Below are 23,658 nucleotides of genomic sequence, written 5' to 3'. Positions count from 1 at the left end.
AGAAACTATTCCCACTTATAAAAGGATTAAGAACAAGAGGGCACAGATTTTAAATGATTCGCAAAGGAAACAAATATGTGAGAAAACACTGTTTCACAATGACTGGCTCGACTGGTGGAGGGAGGTTCAATCGAGGCATTCAAGAAATTATTACTTAAATGGAAACAATGTGCAGGGGTACGAAGAAAAGACAGGGGAATGGCACTAAGTCATGATACTGATTTGGAGAGTCAATGCAGACACGATGGGCCAAATGGCCTCCTCCTTGCCATATCAATTATGTGATTCTGTGAAACTAGTTTAAAGTGTTTTTCCTGATCCAGCCTCGTGGGAAAAGGATAGGTAAGCTGCTAAAATTGTGAAAATCAACTTGCTGCCCAGTTCCTACTGAGAAACCCCTAGCCAGCAAAGAAGCTGTAAAAATAGATGAAGTCTTTGTGCATCTGGCTTCTCTGGGTCTGCTGCTCCTTGGTGTTGGGGCTCCTGGTGAGATTTTACTGACACCAGACACACAACTGCTTTAAAAAGTCATGTTGAGATCAGAATGGTGACATTAGAGACCAAAGTTTTAAAGTTAATGAGGCCATTGTAAGCCTGGGGTGAGGGTTTTCGCAGACTGCCCAAAGTGTGCCTCTTAAAATGAGACAAGGCACAAAGTTGGCAGGAAACATTACTTACTGTCACAAATATAACCCTCCACATGTCCCATTCTTGTTAGGCATGGGGGTTTAAAATCAGGACCTGTGTCTTCTTAATCCTGAAGAGATAATTCTTACCCGATCTTACTTCAGGCATCCATTCATGATTAGAGCAATGGGGAACATAACTGGAGGGCAGGTGCTGATGTGGAGGTGGACCTTGGATGTTTGCTGTTCTTTGTGACACTTATGCTGATAAGGATGAGTCCATTCTTCATTTGCAGCTGCCATGGTAAATGAGAAGAAGGCTAAGAGGAGGTTTGACAAAGATGTTCAAAATCATGAGGGGGTTGGAGAGACTCGATAGGAAGAAACTATTCCTACTTATAAAAGAACAAGAGGGCACAGATTTAAAATGATTCGCAAAGGAAACAAATATTATGTGAGAAAACACTTTTTCACACAATGACTGGTTCGACTGGTGGAGGCCCATCCCATCTTCCTGTATCTCAACCCATTGAATTTAACCTCTTCACACACTTGTTTCTTCCCTCCCAATAACACATCATAACTTTTCACCTACTTAGAACTAGATAATGGTAGCTCGGAATTGGCACAGAACAGTTGGTATTAGGTGATTCACTGAGCACAAAGGACCTGGAGAAGTGGGATTGTGGGAGAATGAATCACTGCTTTCACTGAATTTCAACCAATTGCATACAGTCAGAAAGCGTAAAAGATTGAGTGACTGGTGATGTTTATCTGCTTGCGTCTTATTATGGTGGACCATGCAGCTCTACTGCTGAAGATACACAATGGAGTGGTTAAGGACCTGGTGTTCTGTGCCTCACATCCCTTCAACCTGAGAATATAGCTTTCTGTGGTACAAATGTAAATTGAGCTTAACTTCATGCCATTGTAGCACCTAACCTTTCACATTAGCACCTAAGAAAGGAAATGTCTGGACCTTTTAGTATATTTTGTACCATCATATATTGTATAATTGAATCCTTAAATAATTTATTACAGTCAAGTAAATAGCTTGGCTCAGTTAGAAATGCTGTTGCTTCTGAGTGACAGGCTGTTGGTTTAAACCCCACTGTTGATTAATGCAAAGATATAGGTCGACTCTTAAGGCAGTTTTGGGAGACTGCTGCACTGCCGGAGAATTTCAAATACAATATTAAAAAAGATCACTTATCAGTTCATTAAAAACCCACGGGGAAATTTGAAGATCTGGGATTTCTCCCAGTTCTCTGGCCAACACTTTTACTACAGCTATATAGCCATCACTTGAAAACAGATTATCTGGTCTTTCATTAATTTGTTTGTGGGAACTTGCGATCTTAAACTGCACCAACTGGTTGTGTCGCCAAGTAAATTTCCACCATTGAATATTCCTCATCTAGTGACCACTCTGGTGCAAGTGTGGATATCTGCCAACATTATTGCCCGATCCTAGAAATTCCAACTGAGTCAGGCAGTTCACTCTGCAATGCATTAGTAGTCCCATTCAGCCATTGTTATGCTGCTGAAATAGGATTACGAGCTTTAAGACCTGACGGCTTTGAAATATTTCTTTGCAGTCGGTGAAACACTGGCTATCTATGAGCAGAACACCAGAGAATTTCTTTATCCTGGTCACAGGCTGACACCAAGCTATCCTGGGATGGACAGAGAGCTACTAATGAAGAGATCAATTGATTTTCCTGTGAGTATTGATGTGGAGTTAATTCCTAATATAAAATCTCACATTACATCACAACATAGCTTGCATGATTTTGTTCCATGGAATAAAAATCTTCTTTTATAAATCCAATTTTAAGAGATTTAGGGATGAATATACAGTTTAACAAGATTAATGATGACAATAGTGCAGAGGGGAGCATTTTGCACTTTTTGGAAACAGTGTTGGACCATGATAGTAGATCTCCTGGTCAGAGATGCTATAGTAAGAAGTCACTCCGATGTAGAGTAGATGTGATTGTCACCAGGCAGGAGTGTTCTCTTCCTGTTGGGAACACTTCAGCAGTCACGGGCATTCCGCCTCTGATCTTTGGGTAAGCGTTCTCCAAGGCGGCCTTCACAACACACGACAACGCAGAATCGCTGAGCAAAAACTGATAGCCAAGTTCCGCACACATGAGGACGGTCTCAATCGGGATCTTGGGTTCATGTCACACCATCTGTAACCACTACGACTTGCTTGGGCTTGCAAAATCTCACTAACTGTCCTGGCTGGAGACAATACACATCTCTTTAACCTGTGCTTAACCCTCTCTCCACTCACATTGTCTGTACCTTTCAGACTTGATTACCTGTAAAGAGTTGCATTCCAACCATTATCTTGTAAATTGAGTTTGTATCTATATATGCCCTGTTTGTGAACAGAACTCCCACTCACCTGATGAAGGGGCCATGCTCCGAAAGCTCGTGGCTTGTGCTACCAAATAAACCTGTTGGACTTTAACCTGGTGTTGTGAGACTTCTTACTGTGCCCACCCCAGTACAACGCTGGCATCTCCACATCAGAGATGCTATATGCAGGACAGGACAGGAAACAGTCTTTCAAGAATTCCCAAGTAAAGTATATCATGTTAGAGTCAGAAAAAAGGCTTATTTTACTCTGACATCAATATCACCCTACTGCATGAGTATGATGTTTGCATTTTATATGAAGATGGGAAACTTTCATCTGACTACTGATCTGGCTTCAAACCTCGGCTTCACTTTTTCTCTGGCAAACTGTATATTCCCCTTAATCGCTTAAAATTGTTTTATAAGAGAGGATGTTTTATAGCATTTGGCTTTGCTGGATAGAATACTGTATAGCAAAAGAATTCAAGTGCTTAAAAGGCAACTATACGCTTAACCTGGTAATAAGTTTATTGAGGAATATAAAGAGTGGGTAGATACAAAAACAGAAAATGCTGGAAAATCTCAGCAGGTCTGACAGCATCTGTGGGGAGAGAATAGACTCAATGTTTTGAGTCCAGATGACCATTCGTCAAATCCGGGATAGTCAGCACGGATTTGTGAAGGGCAAGTCGTGCCTCACAAATTTGATTGAATTTTTTGAAGAGGTAACTAAGTGTGTTGATGAAGGTAGGGCAGTTGATGTCATATACATGGATTTTAGTAAGGCGTTTGATAAGGTCCCCCATGGTCGGCTTATGATGAAAGTGAGGAGGTGTGGGATAGAGGGAAAGTTGGCAGATTGGATAGGTAACTGGTTGTCTGATCGAAGACAGAGGGTGGTGGTGGATGGAAAATTTTCATGAGACAATGAGACAAAGGAAATGTAAATGAGGATGCGGAAGGCTGAGAAGGTGCCATAAGTGTCCATTAAGTGATCAGAATGTGTGAATGGCAGAACAGAGATACAGATGGTTAAGGAACTGCCTGGGGATTATGGCAGTCACCTGAAGGCAGGGAGAGGGACGGAGGAAGCAAGAAGGAGAGCTGAAATGGAGAAGTGGAACCAATGGAAGTGAGAAAGAAGGATGATAAAATGGATCAATGAGATGAAACAAAATGAAATAAAATAAATGGAAATGGGGTGAAGGTGGAAGAGTGAATTCATCCTCTGAAGTTGTTGAACTCAATGTTCAGTCCAGAAGGCTGTAAAGTGCCCAATCGGAAGATGAGGTGCTGTTCCTCCAGTTTGCGTTTTGGGTTCACTAGAACATTGCAAAAGATCAAGGACGGACATGTGGACAGGAGAGCAAGGTGGTGTGTTGAAGTGGCAAGCGACAAGAAGGTCTGGGTCCTGCTTGTGGACAGACCGAAGGTGTTCAGCAAAGCGGCCACCCAGTCTGCATTTGGTCTCTCAGATGTAGAGTAGACCGCATTAGGAACACCCAATGCAATAGACCAGACTGAAGGAGCTGCATGTGGAGCACTGCTTCACCTGAAAGGGGTGTTTAGGGTGAGCAGGGAGGAGGTAAAGGGGCAGGTATTGCACCTTCTGCAATTGCATGGGAAGGTGCTGTGGGCAGGGAGTGAGATGCTGGGTGTGATGGAGGAGTAGACCAGGATGTCCCAGAAGGAACAGTCCCTGCGGAATGCTGACGGGGTTGGGGGGCGGGGGTGTTGAGGGGAAGATGTGTTGAGCAGTGGCATCATGCTGGAGTTGGCAGAAGATAGTGGAGAATGATCCTTTGAATGCGGAGACTGGTGGGGTGAAAAGTGAGGATAAGGGGGACCCTATCCTGGTTCTGGGAGGGAGGGGAGGAGGTGAGAGGAGTGGCCTGGGGGATAGGTTGGACACAGTTAAGAGCCCTGTCAACCAGAGCGAGTGGAAAACCACGATTGAGGAAGAAAGGAGACATATCGGCAGTGCTGTTTTAGAAAGTGGCATGCTTAGAACAGATGAAGGAACTGAGAGAATGGGATAGAGTCCCTACAGGATGTGGGGTGTGAAGAACTGTAGTCAAGGTAGTTGTGGGAGTTGGTGGGCTTGTAATGGATACTAGTGGACAGTTTATCACCAGAAATGGAGAGAGAAAGAAGTCAAGGAAGGGAAGAGAAGTGTCAGAGGAGGACCATGTGAAGGTGATAGAGGGATGGAAATTGGAAGAAAAATTGATAAATTTTTCCAGGCCCGGACGAGGGCATGAAGTGGCACCAAAATAGTCATCAATGTCCCGGTAAAGGAGTTGTGGGAGGGGGCCGGAGTAGGACTGCTACAGGAAATGCTCCACGTAACCCATAAAGAGACAGGCATAACCAGCACCCATGTGGGTGCCCATAGTCACACTTTTTATTTGGAGGAAGTGAGATAAGTTAAAGGAGAAATTGTTGAGTGAGAGAACCAGTTCAGCCAGACGGAGGAGAGTGGTGGTGGATCGGGATTATTCAGACCTCTGTTCAAGGAAGAAGCAAAGAGCTTTGAGGCCATCCTAGTGGGGAATGGAGGTGTAGAGGGATTGGACATCCATGGTGAGGAAGAGACGGTTTGGGCTGGGGAATTGGAAGTCATTGATATGGCGTAGGGCATCAGAGGAATCGCGGATGTGGTGGGAAGGGACTGAACAAGAGGAGAGAGAACGGAGTCAAGATAGGAGGAAATTAGTTCAATGGAGCAGGAACAGGCTGACACGCCTGTTCCTGCTCCTACAAGGACAGTCCTGTTTGTGGATTTTGGGAAGGAGGTAGAAGCGGGCTGTCCAGGGTTGGGAGACAATGAGGTTGGAGGCTGTAGAGGGAAGATCTCCGGAGGAGATGAGGTCATTGACAGTCCTGGAAACAGTGGCTTGATGTTTGGTGGTTGGGACGTGGTCCAGGGGGAGGTAGGAGGAAGTGTCCGAGTGTTGGTGCTCAGCCTCTGTGAGGTAGAGGTCCGTATGCCAGACAACAACAGCACCGCCCTTGTCGGCGGGTTTGATGACAACATCAGGGTTGGTCCTAGGAGAGCAAAGTGCAGTAAGTTTGGAAGGAGACAAGTTAGAGTGTTTGAGAGGAGTGGGGAAATTGAGACGGCTAATGTCACGCCGTCAGTTCTTGATGAAAAGACCAAGAGCAGATAAGAGGCCAGATGGCAGGGTCCAGGTGGAGGGGGAATGCTGGAGATGGGTGTAAGAATCTGCTGAACTGGCGGAAGGCTCCTGCCCAAAGAAGTGAGCACGGAGACAAAGGTGGCGGAAGAAGAGTTCAGCATTATGGCAAGCCCAAAATTTGTTTAGGTGAAGACATAAGGGTACAAAGCCGAGTTCTTTGCTGAGTACAGCACGCTCAGCTTCAGAGGGAAACGTCAGAGGGAATAGTGAATAAGCGAGAAGGGCTGGGGTTAGGAGGGATAGGATCCGAGGGAAGGGAGGAGGTAGAGGGTCTTGGGTGGATATTGGTATTGATGAGTTGGTGGAGCTTGCGTCCCTTAACACCTAAAAGGAACAGAAAAAGTTCCTTGTTAATGTGTCAGATGAGACGATGAATGAAGTAAAACTGGGGAACCAGGACAGTTTTGAGAAAGAGTGAGTTGGTGCTGCTGGAGAGCGATATCGATGGTGTGCATATGGCAGTGCACGGCACTGAGCGGGAATCTCAGGATGCCAGAGGGAGGGGTCCTCACTTTTCACCACACCAGTCTCCACATTCAAAGAATCATTCTCCGCCATTTCCAACAACTCCAGCATGATGCCAATACTCAACGCATCTTCTCCTCACCCTGTCAGACCTGACATTTCCCAGCATTTTCTGTTTTTGTTTCAGATTCCAGCATCCGCAGTATTTTGCTTTAATCTTATATAAAAATGGGTAGGTAATTGGATTAAAAAAGGAGAGTTACTTTGACAAACAAAATGACAAAAGAGGCTCAATGGCCTAAATAGTCTCCTGTTCTTATGGTCATGTATAAGATTAAAAGTCAATCATGTCATTATTTTAAAAAATGAAGCACTCTGATTGTTGAGACACGAGAAACTAGAAGCAGGAGTAGGCCATTTGGCCCTTCGAGCCTGCTCCACCATTCATTCTGATCATGACTGATCATCGAATTCAATATCCTGATCCTCCCTTCTCCTTGATCCCTTTAGCCCCAAGAGCTATATCCAATTTCTCCTTGAAATCAGATAGTGTTTTGGCCTCAACTACATTCTGTGGTAGGGAATTCCACACATTCACCACCCTCTGGGTGAAGAAATTTCTCCTCACCTCACTTCTAAAAGGTTTACCCATTATGCTCAAACTATGACCTCTAGTTCTGGACTCCCCCATCATTGGGAACATTGGCTGCAATTCTCCCAAAAGTGTTGAATTGGCGGGAAAACTGTTCTAGATCCCGACTGTTTTGTCAGTTCAACTTCTCACTGCAGAGGTCCCAATCGTGAATCTCATTAAAAATCCGGGGGCGGAGAGGGGGGCCTATTCGTGCGGGAGTCTGACAGTTCTGGAACTCTGCGCGTGCGCAGTGGCCCCAATCTGTCAGATTTCCCATTTGCTGGCCAGCCCAATCGCTGACCAGCCCAGGACCCCACTTTGCTGCCCCTCAGCACCCCCCCCCTCACACGGCCCGAACGCAGCCCCCACAACAATTCCCGGGCCAGCCCTGCCCCCCCCCCCCCCCCCACCCACCCCCGTCCCCGTCCCAGAGCACCTCAATGCACAGCCCAACCCCGGCAGACCTCCCCCCGCCCCAACCCCCCCTCCGGTGGCAGCCCCTCCCCTGCCTCCCAGCAGACCACCCCCCCAGCCCACCCCAATCGCTGTCCTCCCTCCATCCCAGACTGATCCTGTCTGCAGAGTGGCAGAGACTCCCCACCCCCACCGATCGCCCCTAGGCCCCACCGCCTGGCACTGCCCACTGCCAAGGTGCCCCAGGGCATGGGCACTTTGCCCCTTGGGCAGTGCCGGGGGCACAGGCTGGCACTGCCAGGGTGCCCATACCCAGGGGACACATCCCCCTGCCGCCCGACCCCCTGGGGGGGCCCCCGATTGCCCCCCTTTATTCCGGCGGGGCCTCCTGCTAGTTCCCCGAACGTGGGGAGCTAGTGTAAACCCTGCCAGAATGAAGTACTCCTGGCAGGCAGGGAGATTCAATCGGGACCTGAAAGTTCCCGATAATCACATTGAAAACATATTTAAAATACATTTTAAAAGATTCAAATTACTTATCTGTCTTCCCGCCTGTTTCCAGCGTGGTCTGATCGGCGACTGCTCTGGGAGATGGCATGCATTCCCGGCGTATGCGCAGATCCCTGAACAAGGCCGGCGACATGCATTTCGCACCGCGACCCGCCAGAAAAGTTGCGGGTCGCGATGGGGGAATCACGGCCATTCTTTCTGAATCTACCCTGTCTAACCCTGTTAGAATTTTATAAATTTCTATGAGATCCCTTTCACTCTTCTAAACTCCAGTGAATACAATCCTAACTGTCTTAGTCTCTCCTTATATGACTGACCTGCCATCCTAGGAATCAGCCTGGTAAACCTCCGCTGTACTCCCTCTACACAAGGACATCCTTCCTTCGATAAGGACACCAAAACTGCACGCGGTACTCCAGATGTGGCCTCACCAACGTCCTATACAATTGCAATATAACATCTATGTCCCTATACTAAATCCTCTTGGTATGAAGGCCAACATACCATTTGCCTTCTTTACTGCCTGCTGTACCTGCGAGCTTACTTTCAGCAACTGATGCACGAGGACTCCAAGGTCTTGTTGAGTTTCCACCTCTCTCAATTTACATCCATTCAAGTAATAATCTGCCTTCCTGTTATTGGCACTGCTGAATTCTGGCTTCAAACTGTTAGATATTAGTTTTAAATCCTGGTTCTTTGAAGAGTCAGTGATGGGGCACAAGCTTTTGATTATGAACTTTTATTTCAAAGGCACACGGTGTTCAGTCCAGCCATACAGTATCGTACCAAAGAAGGTTTCCTTGTGTCCCTCTTTTTATATTCTCTCTGTTGCTGAACAGGTTTTACAACTTAAACAACCTCTCAGTAAGTACCTTTCCATTGTTCTCTAGGCTGTAGGCTGAACTGGTTCTAACCAGCTCCACAGCCACAAGCCTGTTTGCAAACAACCTTTTGTCTTCTACCACAGGTTGCAACAGTTTGATACATGATGCTTCAAATCCCTCAGTTCCCCCTTTAATACAATTAATGTTTCAAGCAGCTAATTGGAATCATACCTTACAGGAATGTTATCTTGGCACCAACTACCTACAGTTACCAGCATAAGAAACTTAGCAAGCTTAATCACAAATGCAATCTTAAGGAAAGATGTGGGTTACAGTATATTGTACCTGCATCGGGTTAAATAAAATAGCAGGTCCCAACATTGGGGATTGGAGTAAAGGCAGCATGAGTACAGTGGGAGACAATACACTGAATAACTTTAAAAACAATCAAGATAAGTTAGAGGAAAACAACGAATTGTAATAGTCCTTGTATGATCCAGGGCGGCACAGTGGCACAGTGGTTAACACTGCTGCCTCACAGCGGCAGAGTGGTTAGCACTGCTGCCTCACAGCGGCAGGGACCCGGGTTCGATTCCCGGCTTGGGTCACTGTCTGTGTGGAGTTTGCACGTTCTCCCCGTGTCTGCGTGGGTTTCCTCTGGGTGCTCCGGTTTCCTCCCACAGTCCAAAGACGTGCAGGTTAGGTTGATTGGCCATGCTAAATTGCCCCTCGTTTCGGGAGGGATTAGCAAGGTAAATATGTGGGGTTACGGGGTTAGGGTGGGATTGTTATCGGTGCAGGCTCAATGGGCCAAATGGTCTCCTTCTGTACTGTAGGAATTCTATGATATCACTATGCTTCCTAGGATGCCCTCAAGCCACCCGAAAATATCCCACGGTTTTGAGTCAGCCTTGAGAGCTTTAACCTGAATGTCAGAGATGGAAGCAGAAACATTGCTGGAACAGTGAGGGATATAGGTACAACATTCATGTCCAATCACTGCACACGTGCCACCTTTTTCTTCGGCCAGTAGGAGGTCTAAGGCCATTCAGTTTTGTAATTACCATTCTCCGAACCTGAGCTAGCTCAGCATTTATGGCAGCTAGGACATTTGCGATGCTATTCCCCATCTTTCCAACCGCATGCACCAGATGCCTTATTTTGTCTAATGCAACTGTGACTCCATAATTTGGGAAAAGAGCGTAGAAGAAACGCTGTGTGGGAATGACTACAGTCTCTTTGGAACTGTAAAGGTCACATTTGGGTTGGTGAGGATCTTGAATAGGGTGAACCACTGCCCTAACAGCGGGGACTATATAAGCACCATAGCATGATCCTGACCAATGAGTAGGCAAGTATTCGTACGCCTTAGTACCACAAACATACATAGTACCATTTACAGAAGTCTGGTCAATGTTTCAAACCGTTTTGGAGAGTGAAGTTATCCTCATTCCTTCCTTCATGGACAGTGACATTCGGAGCCCATGTAGAAAAATTGCATGTACAGTGCCTATACCCGAATTTAGGGCCCATTCCATTGTTGACCCAGCACAGTAGTCCGTTGGGAGCATAAGATAACTTAATGGGTGTATTTGTTTTATCTTTAGGAATTGGTTTGAGATAAAAGTTCATATTCTTATTAAGGTATGGACATGTGACAGCTTTCCATACAGTGACATAATCAGAAAGTGTGAATAGGATGACGATCATAGGATATGTATGGGATTCCCTGGGTAGCAAACTACAGACCTAACAATCTTTTCGATCTATGACCCTAGCATATGCATGTGTGATCTGTAGGAAGAGGTTAGCACCCAGAACATCATAATGGTCGTCATAGTTGCGGGGGGGCGAATTAATGATGACCATGCCCTGGCTAGGAGTCACTCATTAGCTGAACATCAGCTTTTCTCAAATCAGGGATCCCAGGTAGTGGCATTGGTCTGCCCGTGATGACCTGATGTGGAGTCAGCCCCGTTTCCTTGTTGGCGGTAGCTCTGATACCGCGGAGCACATCGGTAGGACTGTCACCCAGTCAGTCTCGGCCTGATACATTTTAGACAGACATTCTTTGATGGTCCGGTTCATTCTCTCAACCATCCCCGAGGACTGCGGATGATGGGGGCAGTGATATGACCGCTGAATGTTCAGTAACCTGCGCACCTCTTGACACACTGCCCCTGTAAAATGTGTCCCTTGGTCCGAGTCGATTTATTGCAGTAGTCCCCACCTTGGAATGATGTCTTTCACCAAGGTTTTGGCAGTGTGTGAGACTGTGGCCTTCCTGGCAGGGCTGCCTCCACCCATCTAGAGAACATATCCACAATAACCAAGACTCCAAGACTCCTGTGTACTTTTTACATGCTGGTAGTGTGATATAGTCCACTTGTAAGTGACGAAAGGGTCCTGGAGGAGCCGGTGTAGCCAACATGGGTAGCTTAACCGCTGTTCCCGTGTTATTTCTCTGACAGGTGACGCAGGTTTCATCCACTATCTTGTCCTGTGCTCTGAAACGTGGGTTCCACCATGTCTGGGAGAATCTCTGAACTATTTTATCCATTCCAACATGTCCCAAAGAGTGAATCTGTGTCACCAGATAAGGAAGGAATGAGGTGGGATCTATCATTCAATTACTTCTGTGTCTCTGGACACCATCATTAAAGAGTCCGCTCCGTTTTCCATCCATTCCCACTTCTCACGGCTACACGTATTTTACATTTCTTCTTTCTGCAACAGTGTCTGCGGGGTTGTACACACTTGCCGTTGCTTTGTTGTTTCATCATCATTTTGTCTGCCCTCCCTAGTGGCTTGTCTTGTAGTTTCATCAGCTAGTGTATTGCCTTTAGCTTCAGGAGTATCTTGTGTGTGCTTTACACTTGAGGATCGTGACCTCACTTGGAAGCTGTCCAGCTGTACAGTGTCATAACAAAGAAGAACTAGTAGACTAACAGGAGTACCAGCAGCAGTAAGGAACCCTCTGTGTTTCCACAGTTGGCCAAAATCATGTGCTATCCCAAATGCGCACCTAGAGTCAGTGTAGATATTGGTACTCTGACCTTCAGCCAATTTACAGGCTTCAGTAAACACCTTTAGTTCTGCTTGTTGGCCTGAGGTACCTGGAGGCATTGATCCCTGTGCTAACACAGCGTTTTCTGTTGTCACAGCCCAGCCTGCCTTCTGAACTCCATCTTCCACTATGGATGACCCATCTGTGTAGAGGACCCAGTGTGAGTTAGACCGAGGAAGTTCACGCATTTCTTGCTGTGATTCCAAGACTTGAATAAAACCAACACTGCCCTATGGGCAGCATGGTAGCTGGTTTGGTTTTGAGAGGACGTACATGTGTCGCCTCCCCTTTGTCCGAATGATCACTGTCTGAGTCAGAGCTGGAATCCTCATGGCGTCGATCAATTTCAGCCATAAGTCTCCTCCGAGTCTCTCTCTCTACAACCTCCAAATTTGGATACACGCTCGCGGTAGGCAGAACTTGTGGGGGCAGACAGGACGAGTTGCCATCGGTAGTCTCACCTCTGCGAGGACTCTGTTTAACTTCCTTGAGAGCTCCCAGTTCTTCTCTCAGTCTCTTCGCATGAACTTCCGTTTTCACTCTCTGCTGATTCTCCTCGCTGATTTTTTCAGAGACACCACGCACATTTTGTTTTTCCTATCTTCCTGCGATTTTAGGGTGGTTATCTCGCGCTGTCGCAATTGTGACATTATCACCATGCACATAGACAATTTATTTTTCGTAATTCTTTTCCAAGTCATTTTCCAAATGCCTGTTGCACGTCCGGTAGGGGCCATAACCCCCGTTACGATCAGTGTTAATAGTAAACTTTTGTCTTAAAACTTCTCTTTGTTTCTCCAACTGAAACTTCTTTCCCAATCATTGACTTATATCATTCTGTATCTCTTGTTCACTAACTTCAGGGGGCTCTGTGCCTCCCTTCACAGTTGTAGGTTTCTTATGTGAATTGGCTATTTAAATGTCCCGTTTAAATCAGTAGAGACATCCCGTTTAAATCAATTATTTATTAATAGAGGCACCCCATACTTGATTCCCTTTTTTAGAGATACCCTGAAAGTCTTGAAATTCCTTAGAGTATAGTATACCCGATTACTTCATCAGACTGACTTCTCCTATGATGTGTCATCTGAGACGAAAAAGAAAACCCCTTGATCTTAAGGGTATCTTGGGGGTAGGGCCTGGGTGGGATTGTGGTCGGTGCAGACTCGATGGGCCGAATGGCCTCCTTCTGCACTGTAGGGATTCTATGAAAAGAAAGGAGGAGAGCTTACCTCTTTTTTATTCATTCATGGGACATGGGCATCGCTGGCTGGCCAGCATTTATTGCCCATCCCTTGGTGCCCTTGAGAAGGTGGTGGTGAGCTGCCTTCTTGAATCGCTGCAGCCTATGTTCTCTGGGTTGATGCACAATGCTGTTAGGGAGGGAATTCCAGGATTTTGACCCAGCGACTGTTGCATGCGCATTCATTTCTCTTTCTCTTCACTTGACTTTGGTGCTTCCTTTTCTGATCTCCAGATGTTAATCATTCTTGCCAACTATGACAGTTATTGAATTCTGGCTTCAAACTGTTAGATTTTAGCTTCAAATCCTGGTTCTTAGGAGAGTCAGTTTGGTTATGAACGTTTGGGGGTGATTCTCCCAAAAGTGCTGAATTGGTGGGAAAATTGGTCTAGATCACGACTGTTTTTTCAGTGCAACTTCAGACCTGAATCTCCCCATTCTGTGCAATGCAGAGGTCGCAATCGTGAATATCATTAAAAACCCAGGGGAGGCGGGGCCTATTCACACCAGAGTCTGACAGTTCTGGAACTCTGCGCATGCGCAGTGGTCCCGATCTGTCAGTCTCACCGTTTGCTGGCCAGCTTGATCGCTGGCCAGCCTGGGACCCCCACAGTGCTGCCCCTCCCGACACTATCGTGGCCCCCGCGACAATTCCCAGGCCAGATTTGACCTCCCTCCCCGATGTCCAGCCCATCTCCCCCCAGCAGTGGCAATCCCCCACCCACTCACCCCATCAGACCCTCCGACCTGGGAGATAGACCCCCGCCGCCCCCCCCCCCTGCCCCCGGCAGACCACCACCCCTCCCAGCCTGCCCCAATTGCTGGCCTCCCTCCAGCCCAGACCAATCATAAGAACATAAGAACTAGGAGCAGGAGTACGCCATCTGGCCCCTCGAGCCTGCTTCACCATTCAATAAGATCATAGCTGATCTTTTTGTGGACTCAAGCTCCACTTACCCGCCCGCTCACCATAATCCTTAATTCCTTTACTGTTCAAAAATTTATCTATCCTTGCCTTAAAAATATTCAATGAGGTAGCCTCAACTGCTTCACTGGGCAGGAAGTTCCACAGATTCACAACCCTTTGTGTGAAGAAGTTCCTCCTCAACTCAGTCCTAAATCTGCTTCCCTTTACTTTGAGGCTATGCCCCAAAGTTCTAGTTTCACCCGCCAGTGGAAACAACTTCCCTGCTTCTATTTTATCTATTCCCTTCATAATCTTATATGTTTCTATAAGGTCTCCCCTCATTCTTCTGAATTCCAAAGAGTATAGCCCCAGTCTACTCAGTTTCTCCTCATAAGCCAAACCTCTTAACTCCGGAATTAACCTAGTGAATCTCCTCTGCACCCCCTCCAGTGCCAGTATATCCTTTCTCAAGTAAGGAGACCAAAACTGTACACAGTACTCCAGGTATGGCCTCACCAGCACCTTATACAGCTGCAACATAATCTCGCTGTTTTTAAACTTCATCCCTCTAGCAATGAAGGACAAAATTCCATTTGCCTTCTTAATTACCTGCTGCACCTGCAAGCCAACTCCTTGAGATTCCTGCACAAGGACATCCAGGTCCCTCTGCACAGCAGCATGCTGCAATTTTATACCATTTAAATAATAGTCCATTTTGCTTTATTCCTACCAAAATGGATGACCACATGTTTACCAACATTGTACTCCATCTGCCAGACCCTCGCCCACTCACTTAGACTATCTATATCCCTTTGCAGACTTTCAGCATCCTCTGCACACTTTGCCCTTCCACCCATCTTAGTGTCATCTGCGAATTTTGACACATTACGCTTGGTCCCCAATTCCAAATCATCTATGTAAATCGTAAACAATTGCGGTCCCAACACTGATCCCTGAGGCACACCACTAGTCACTGATCGCCAACCAGAAAACACCCATTTACCCTCATTCTTTGCTTTCTGTTAGTTAACTAATCCTCTATCCATGGTAATACATTACCCGTAACACTGTGCACCTTTATCTTATGTAGCAGTCTTTGGTGTGGCACCTTGTCAATTGCCTTCTGGAAATCCAGATACACCACATCCACAGGTTCCCCATTGTCCACTGCACATGTAATGTTCTCAAAGAATTCCACCAAATTCGTCAAACATGACCTGCCCTTCAAGAACCCATGCTGCGTCTTACTAATGGGACAATTTATATCCAGATGTCTCGCTATTTCTTCCTTGATGATAGATTCAAGCATTTTCCCTACTACAGAAGTTAAGCTAACCAGCCTATAGTTACCTGCCTTTTGTCTACCTCCTTTTTTAAACAGTGGCGTCACATTTGCTGTTTTCCAATCTGCGGAAACCACCCCAGAGCCCAGCGAATTTTGGTAAATTACCACGAGTGCATTTGCTATTTCTCCCGCCATCTCTTTTAGTACCCTGGGATGCATTCCATCAGGACCAGGAGACTTGTCTACCTTTAGCCCCATTAACTTACCCAACACTACCTCTTTCGTGATGACGATACATTCTAGGTTCTCACCTGCCATAACCTCCCTGTCATCAATTTTTGGCATGTTATTTGTGTCTTCCACTGTGAAGGCCAACACAAAATGCCTGTTCAATGCCTCAGCCATTTTCTCTTTTCCAGTTATTATATCCCCCTTCTCGTCCTCTAAAGGACCAATGTTTACTTTCACCACTCTTTTTCGTTTTATATATTTGTAGAAACTTTGGCTATCTGTTTTTATATTCTGAGCTAGTTTACTCTCATAATCCATCTTACCTTTCTTTATAGCTTTGTTCCTGGCTTTCTGCTGACCTTTAAAGATTTCCCAATCCTCTAGGTTCCCATTAATCTTTGCCACTTTGTATGCATTTTCTTTCAATTTGATACCCTCCTTGCCAATCGTAATGCAGAATGCCAGTGGGACCCCCCACCAATCGCTCCTAGGCCCCGCCCACTATAGGCCTCACCCCCTTGGCACTGCCCGATGCCGGTGGGCTGTGCCAAGGTGTCCCCTGGGCATGGGCACTTTGCCCATTGCGCAGTGCCACGGGGCACAGGCTAGTACTGCCAGGGTGCCCATGCCTAGGGGGCACCACCCCCCCACCACCCAACCCCCTGGGGGCCCTAATTGCCCCCCATCACTCCGGCAGGATCTCCCACGAGTTCCCTGAACGTGTGGAGCTACTCTAAACCCCGCTGGAATGAAGTACTTCTGGTGGGGTGGGAGATGCTATTGGGCCCGGCAAGATCCGTGCTGGGCCCTATAATCCACATTTAAACTACATTTAAAATATATTAAAAACAGATTCAAATGACTTACCTCTCTTCCCGCCGGTTTCCAACGCGGTCTCGACTGCGACTGTTCCCTGGCTCTGGGAGACGCGCATGCATCGGGAACACATGCACAAATCCCGCGCAATGGCCGACACGCGATTCTGCCGACCGGATCCGCCGGAAAATGTGTGGGTCACAATGGGAGAATCGGCCCCTTTATTTCAAAGGCACGTGGTGTTCAGTCTAGCCGTACAGTGTCGTAACAAAGGTTTCCTTGTGTCCCTCTTTTTATACTCTCACTCTTGCCAAACAGATTTTACAACTTAAACAACCTCCCAGTAAGCACCTTTCCCTTGTTCTCTCGGCTGCAGCTTGAACCGGTTCTAACCAGCTCCACAGCCACAGGCTTGTTTGCAAACAGCCTTTTGTCTTCTACCACAGGTTACAACAGTTTGATACATGATGCTTCAAATTCCTCACTACAAAATTGGATAACCTCACATTTATCTACATTACTGCATCTGCCATGCACATGCCCACACACTCAGCTGTCTAAATCACACTGAAGCATCTCTGCATCCTCCTCACAGCTCACCCTCCCACCCAACTTTGTGTCATCTGCAAATTTGGAGATAACACATTCAGTTCCCTCTTCCAAATCATTAATATATAATGTGAACAGCTGGGGTCCCAGCACAGATCCCTGCGGAACCCTACTAGTCACTGACTGCCAATCAGAAAAAGACCCATTTATGCCAACTCTTTGCTGCCTATCTGCTAAGCAGCTTCATGGAGACTTATCATTTTATAGGTTGTTTGAAAAGTTAAACTATAAAATTTTAGTTATGATTGAATACCCAGCCAGGTCTCTGAATATTTGATGGGAGTAAAGATCCAATGTGGCATATTTACATAGATGGGGAAACAGGTTCTCAAATTAACAGTGTCTCCAATTAACTGGGAAGTTTAACCTTCATTGGATAGGACTGAATACATTCCCTTTCTTTCCCACTTTAAAATCTCAAATGTTTCTATTAATCTCAGATTAAATATAGCTTTGAAACTGCAAGTTTTTCTAAAGTCATACAATGTTGAAAAAATAATTTTCCCCCCACTTTTCATATTTAATGTTGCACAATGGCAAAGATGTATCACCAGCCAACCAAATTGTGTTGAGGATTTGAATTCCTAGATTTTGGAAGCACATCAATATAATACGCCATGGGAATGAAGAATGTTTTCCCTCTAAAAAAGCGTGACAAAATAATGTATGCTTGTCCATATCTGGGTATTGCATGCACCTATTTGTGTTGGCCCAGGCAGCGTACCATATTTGTGTTGCAAGCTGATAGTAGATATGCAGGTCGAGCTACTCACATTGCCTGTTTGGAGGATCAGAAATTGGGCATTTCTGATGCCACATAAATGTCAGGTAATCAAATTTTTTGTCCATATGCTTTGTAAACTAGCACCTGTGGAAATTATAACATTCAGGGCACAGGATGTTTCCATATTTATTACATTTGATTCTGCCTCATTGTTCATTTTTTTTTGTTCTAGATTTGGTGTAGTTGTTCACATTTGTACTGAAGTGAGGTCAGGATCCAGAAGGCTAGACCCAAAGAAGACAATTGGGGATGTTAGTAAGGATGTTAATAAGGATTGTGCAACTATTGGTAAATTGGAAATGGGAGGGATGGTTTAAGTTAAGTGCTTTTTAATTAACTGTTCTTTTGAGAATTCTAGCAGGTAGTGGCACTAGTGAATGATGCCTCTACTGCTCGTGCTCCTTTTCATGCTCTTCCTCCTGCCATACTTCTTGCTCCCAGGATGTGCTTCGGACTGATCCCTCATAATTGCAAAGCTAAGGGACATGCAGCAGATGATCTCATCTGGATACCCATTCAGGAGTTTGCTGCAGAGTTGCACAGGAAAGGTCCACACATTGCTTAATTATGCCAATTATTTCTTCAATGGTGCATCTGGTGGCTCAAGCATGGCTCAAGCTGTTGGCCCACTCTGCAGCTTTGCCTTGTTTCTAGATAGGAATCATGAGCTATGTCTCAACGGGATAGCCCTTGTTTCCTAGCATGTAACTTGATGGCTTGACTGGAATAAAGTGAAGTTTATTTATTAGTCATAAGTAAGGCTTACATTAACACTGCAATGAAGCTACTGTGAAATTCCCCTAGTCGCCACATTCTGGCGCCTGTTTGGGTCAATGCACCAAACCAGCACGTCTTTCAGAATATGGGAGGAAACTGGAGCACCCGGAGGAAACCCACGCAGACACGGAGAGAATGTGCAAACTCCACATAGACATAGACAGTGACCCAAGCCAGGAATTGAACCCAGATCCCTGGCGCTGTGAAGCAGCAGTGCTAACCACTGTGCTACCGTGCCGCCCCAGTAGGGGCTGCACAATGGGTTGGCAGAAGATGAATGAGCCCTAACTGCAATCAGGACACTGAGCACAAAACTGAATGATGTAATGGTTATGGTTGCAAAGCAGCTGCACATTGAGGATTTGGATTTTTCACAATTGATAAAGGGACCAAGGTGTATACAAGGAAATGTGGGTGAGCTATTGCATTTTGTACCCTGACATGTGGGCAAAGCCTAGTGCTCTCTTGTTATCATTGGATTAGTTGTTCTTTAAGTGTCTGTGGCACACACCACAGTTACTTGAATCAACAACTATGGGGAAGTAGATTTAAGTACTGCTTCTAGTGGAGTGTCCCAAATGCAGTGGTGTGTAAGCTGTCATATGTTACTGATGACACTTGGAGCAGTTTGAAAGAAGTCTGTGCCATAAAAGTTTACTGTCATGATGAACTTGATAAACACAGTCTACCTCAAACATGCACTGGTGTGAGGCTCAAGTTGTGGCTGCAACAGGTGAGATAATTTGGTGACAGTCTTCTTTCTGAAGTGAAGGCATCTCATGTATCGCTTCTCTTAAAATTTAATGAAAGAAACATCTTAATAAAAGGTCACCTTGACTTGAAAAGTTAACTCCACTTATTTCCACAGATTGTGCCTGACCTGCTGCTTATTTTATTAAATGTAGGAAAAATGCTTTCTGAATGCCAATTGTGAGTATGCTCTCTGTGCAGTTCCCTCCTCTTCCTACCTCCATCAAAGCTGCCCCTGTTCTCTGCTGCCCTCTTTGCTGTTCCCCTTCTCCAGCTCCAAAGGCAGCCAAAAACAGTACAACTTCGCAGGTCCTGTCAGCAGTCAAAATGCAGTTTTCAGTTAAATAACAGACCAGAAGCAGCAAGAGTTCAAAACGCAAAGCAGCCACTAACCTGTAAATACTAAATGATCCCTTTATCGAGTACTAATAAAGGGTCATTCCTGCCTGTTAACACCAGGAGTGGTTGAGAGAGTTTATGTAGTAAGTCAGTCACTGGGTAGCCTTGTATCACAAAAATGTCCTGTAACATGTGTAGGATCCTAATTTGTATATTTTAATCATTGCTTTGAATAATTCTGGCTGGCGCCATGGATTCCTATCGGCAACTTGTTCAAAAATACCAGTTAGTGCACTTCCAATTCATAATGAGTGTGTAAATTCTTCCTGCCATTTTGGAAGCTTATGTGTCCATTTAATGCCTGAAAACTAGATACGATGAAAAGCCCAGGCATCTCCTCAGTGCTTTGAGGCTAGTGGGGAGGGGAAGTTCCAGGATGGGGCGCATGTGGTCGGGATCGGGACCGATGACCCCGTTTTCCACAACACAACCAAGGATGGCGAGGCGGCGTGTGCGGAATACGCACTTCTCCTTATTATAGGTCAGATTTAGGAGTGAGGTGGTGTGGAGGAATTTGTGGAGGTTGGCGTCGTGGTCCTGCTGATCATGGCTGCAGATGGTGACGTTATCCAGGTACGGGAAGGTGGCCCGCAGCCTGTTCTGGTCTACCATTCGGTCCATCTCACGCTGGAAAACCGAGACCCCGTTGGTGACGCCGAAGGGGACCCTAAGGAAGTGATAGAGGCGGCCATCCGCCTCGAAGGCAGTATATTGGCGGTCTTCCGGGCGGAGAGGGAGCTGGTGGTATGCAGATTTTAAGTCGATGGTGGAGAACACCTGATATTGCGCAATCTGATTAACCATGTCAGATATGCGGGGAAGGGGGTACGCGTCCAGCTGCGTGTAGCGGTTAATGGTCTGCCTGTAGTCAATGATGTTGCGCCCCAGTCTTAACAACTACTACTTGGGCTCTCCAGGGGCTGGTACTGGCCTCGATGATCCCCTCCCCTAGGAGCCGTTGTACTTCGGACCTGATAAAAGCCCTGTCTCCAGCACTGTACCGTCTGCTCTTGCTGGCGATGGGCTTGCAGTCGGGGGGTGAGATTTTCAAACAGTGAGGGAGGGGCGACTTTAAGGGTCGAGAGGCTGCAGGTGGTGCACGGTGGGCGATCTAAGAACTGGTGATTGCAAACAGAGAGCCGGGGAAAAGGTCCATTATACTCCATGGTGACACTCTTAAGGTGACACAGGAAATCTAGCCCCAGGAGTACGGCAGCGCAGAGTTGTGGCAGCACGAGGAGCCTGAAGTTTTTGTACACTGCCCCGTACAGTCAGGGTCGCCACGCAGTACCCGAGGACATCCACCGAGTGGGACTTTGAAGCCATGGAGATCGTTTGCTTCACTGGCAGTACTGAAAGGGCGTAGCGACTCACTGTGTTAGGGTGAATAAAGCTCTCCGTACTCCCACAGTCAAATAAACAGTTTGTAGTGCGACCGTTTACCTCGATGTCCATGATGGCGAGTTGGTGAGGCCTGAATTGGTCCAGCGTAACCGAAGCCACCGTTGGATTTTGCGACGCAGTTGACGGCATCCAAGATGGCGGCCCACACGGCTCACATGCGGCTGAAGGCGTCCAAGATGGCGGCCCGCACGGCTCACACACGGCTACCGGCGCCCAAGATGGCGGCTCCCGCGGGTCGCACGCGGCGCTACTGGGCTTGGAGGTCGACTTCGCCTTGCATACCTTCACGTAATGGCCCTTCTTTCCACACCCGGAGCAGTTCGCATCCTTCGCTGGGCAGCGTTGTCGGGGGTGCTTCCCCAGGCCACAGAGGTAGCACTTCGGGCCTCCAGAGACTGCCGCAGCGGTCGGGTCATTGGTGGGACGTGGCGTGGCATAGGCCTGCGGCCCTCCCGAGTACAGAGGTGGCAGCGACTGCGGCGTCCACGATGCACCCCCGTGGTCAGGGGTGTAGGCTTCGAAATTACGGAAGGCCACCTCTAACGAGTCGGCAAGCGCCGCAGGCTTTTGTAGATCCAGCCCACCCTGTTTCAGCAGTCGTTGTCGGATATAGTTTGACCTGATACCCGTGACATAGGCATCTCTGACTAAGTCCTCAGTGTTTTGGGTGGCTGTTAAGATCTTGCAGTTGCAGGCCCTGCCAAGTGCTCGCAACACACTCAGGAATTGGTCGCCCGATTCTCCTGGCTGTTGTCTGCGAGTAGCCTGAAGATGTCTGGCGTAGATTACATTAGTCTGTTTGTTGTACTGGCCTGTTAAAAGTTCGATCGCATCCTCGTAAGTTTCAGCGTCTCTAATCATCGAGAATACTTGATCGCTTACCCGGGCGTGGAGCACGTGTAGCTTGTCGGTTTCGGTCTGGACGACGGAGGCGGAGAGGAAAGTTTCGAAACATCGCAGCCAGTGATCGAAGCTGTTAGAGGCTCCTACAGCTTGAGGATCCAATTCTAATCTATCGGGTTTTAGGATCTGCTCCATCCCAAAACTTTTTGCGAATAAAATTGATGCACTATCAATCAAGCAAAGACTAGTTTGTATGCAAGAACAAATAGGCTTTTATTCGCAAAAGACTTGGAGCACACCCATGCTAATGAACTGGTCCCGAGACTGAGGCAGGGGGGTTGGGAGCAGTCACCGTTATACCTGGACCAGGGGGGGAGGAGTCTCAGGCAAGGCCAGCAGGGGCATGTCCAGGCATGTCACACACACACACAGGCAATAAGCTTAACAGTGGTTTACCACATTGTGTTTCTTTGTTCCCAGATCAGTGGCTGAGTGCAGGGAGCTTTCTTCTAATTCTGGATTGCACAAACAGAAAATGTTATGAGAGATTTCTCTGCATATTGTAAGCTGTGATTAACAATGTTACAACGTTCAATTCTTATTACTGCAAAATTGCCAAGAGCAATTAGGACAGTCAATAACAAAAGGTGAGGTGTCTGAAACAGAACATCAGCTCTGTTCTTTCTCCACAGATGCCGTCAGGCCTGCTGAGATTATCAAGCATTTTCTGTTTTTGTTTCAGATTCCAGCATCCATAATAATTTGCTTTTATCTATTTTGTTTGTCCTTATCATCAGAACAGCATTTGACTGAGTATGAGATCAAACAACCCAAGAAAATTTAAATCAATTGGAGTCGAGGGGATGTCTCTCCATATATTGGGGCAATAAAAAGGAAAATGGTTGTTTGTTAGATGATCTCAGCCCCATGACATCACTGCAGATATTCCTCAGGGTGGTGTCCTTCGTCCAACCATCTTCAGCTGCTTCAGCGACCACCTCCCACCATTATAATATCAGAAGTGGCAATCTTCACTGATGATTGGGCAGTATTCAATATCATGCACCAACCCCTTGATTACGGCGGCAGTCTCAGCCTTCATGCAGGAAAATCTGAACAACTGTCAGGCTTGGGGTGATTGGAAGTAATATTCGCACTATGCAAGTGCTAAGCAATAACCATCTACAACAAGAGAGGATCTCACTACAACCTCATAACAGTCAATGGCATTGCCAACAACATTATAGGGGTTACCATTGATCAGAAACTTAACTGGACCAGTCGTACAAAAAATGTGGCAGCAAAAGTGGGTCAGAGATGGGAATTCTGTGGCCAGTATGGCACCTCCTGGCTCTCCACAGCCTTTCCACCATCTAAGGACAAGCCAGGAGTGTGATGGAATATTCTCCAGTTGTCTGGATGAGTGCAGCCCCAACAACACTCAGGAAGCTCATCATCATCCAAGAGAAAGCAGAGTCCACTTTATGGGCACCCCATCCA

The 23,658-nt window shown here is 46.6% G+C and overlaps 1 protein-coding gene across 1 annotated transcript in view; it reads left to right on the top strand.

Annotated features, from left to right (window-relative positions):
* The window catches only part of spata6 (spermatogenesis associated 6), a 112,738-nt gene that overhangs the window by 20,965 nt on the left and 68,115 nt on the right, over window positions 1-23,658 (top strand). Inside the window, exon 5 of the mRNA XM_078219390.1 lies at window positions 2,225-2,349. Coding sequence (XP_078075516.1) covers window positions 2,225-2,349 — 125 coding nt within the window. The remainder of the gene's footprint in view (window positions 1-2,224; window positions 2,350-23,658) is intronic.

This window comes from Mustelus asterias, chromosome 8, assembly GCF_964213995.1.
Source record: "Mustelus asterias chromosome 8, sMusAst1.hap1.1, whole genome shotgun sequence".
Lineage (NCBI taxonomy): Eukaryota > Metazoa > Chordata > Chondrichthyes > Carcharhiniformes > Triakidae > Mustelus > Mustelus asterias.
This window is presented reverse-complemented; position numbering and strand designations above follow the sequence as displayed.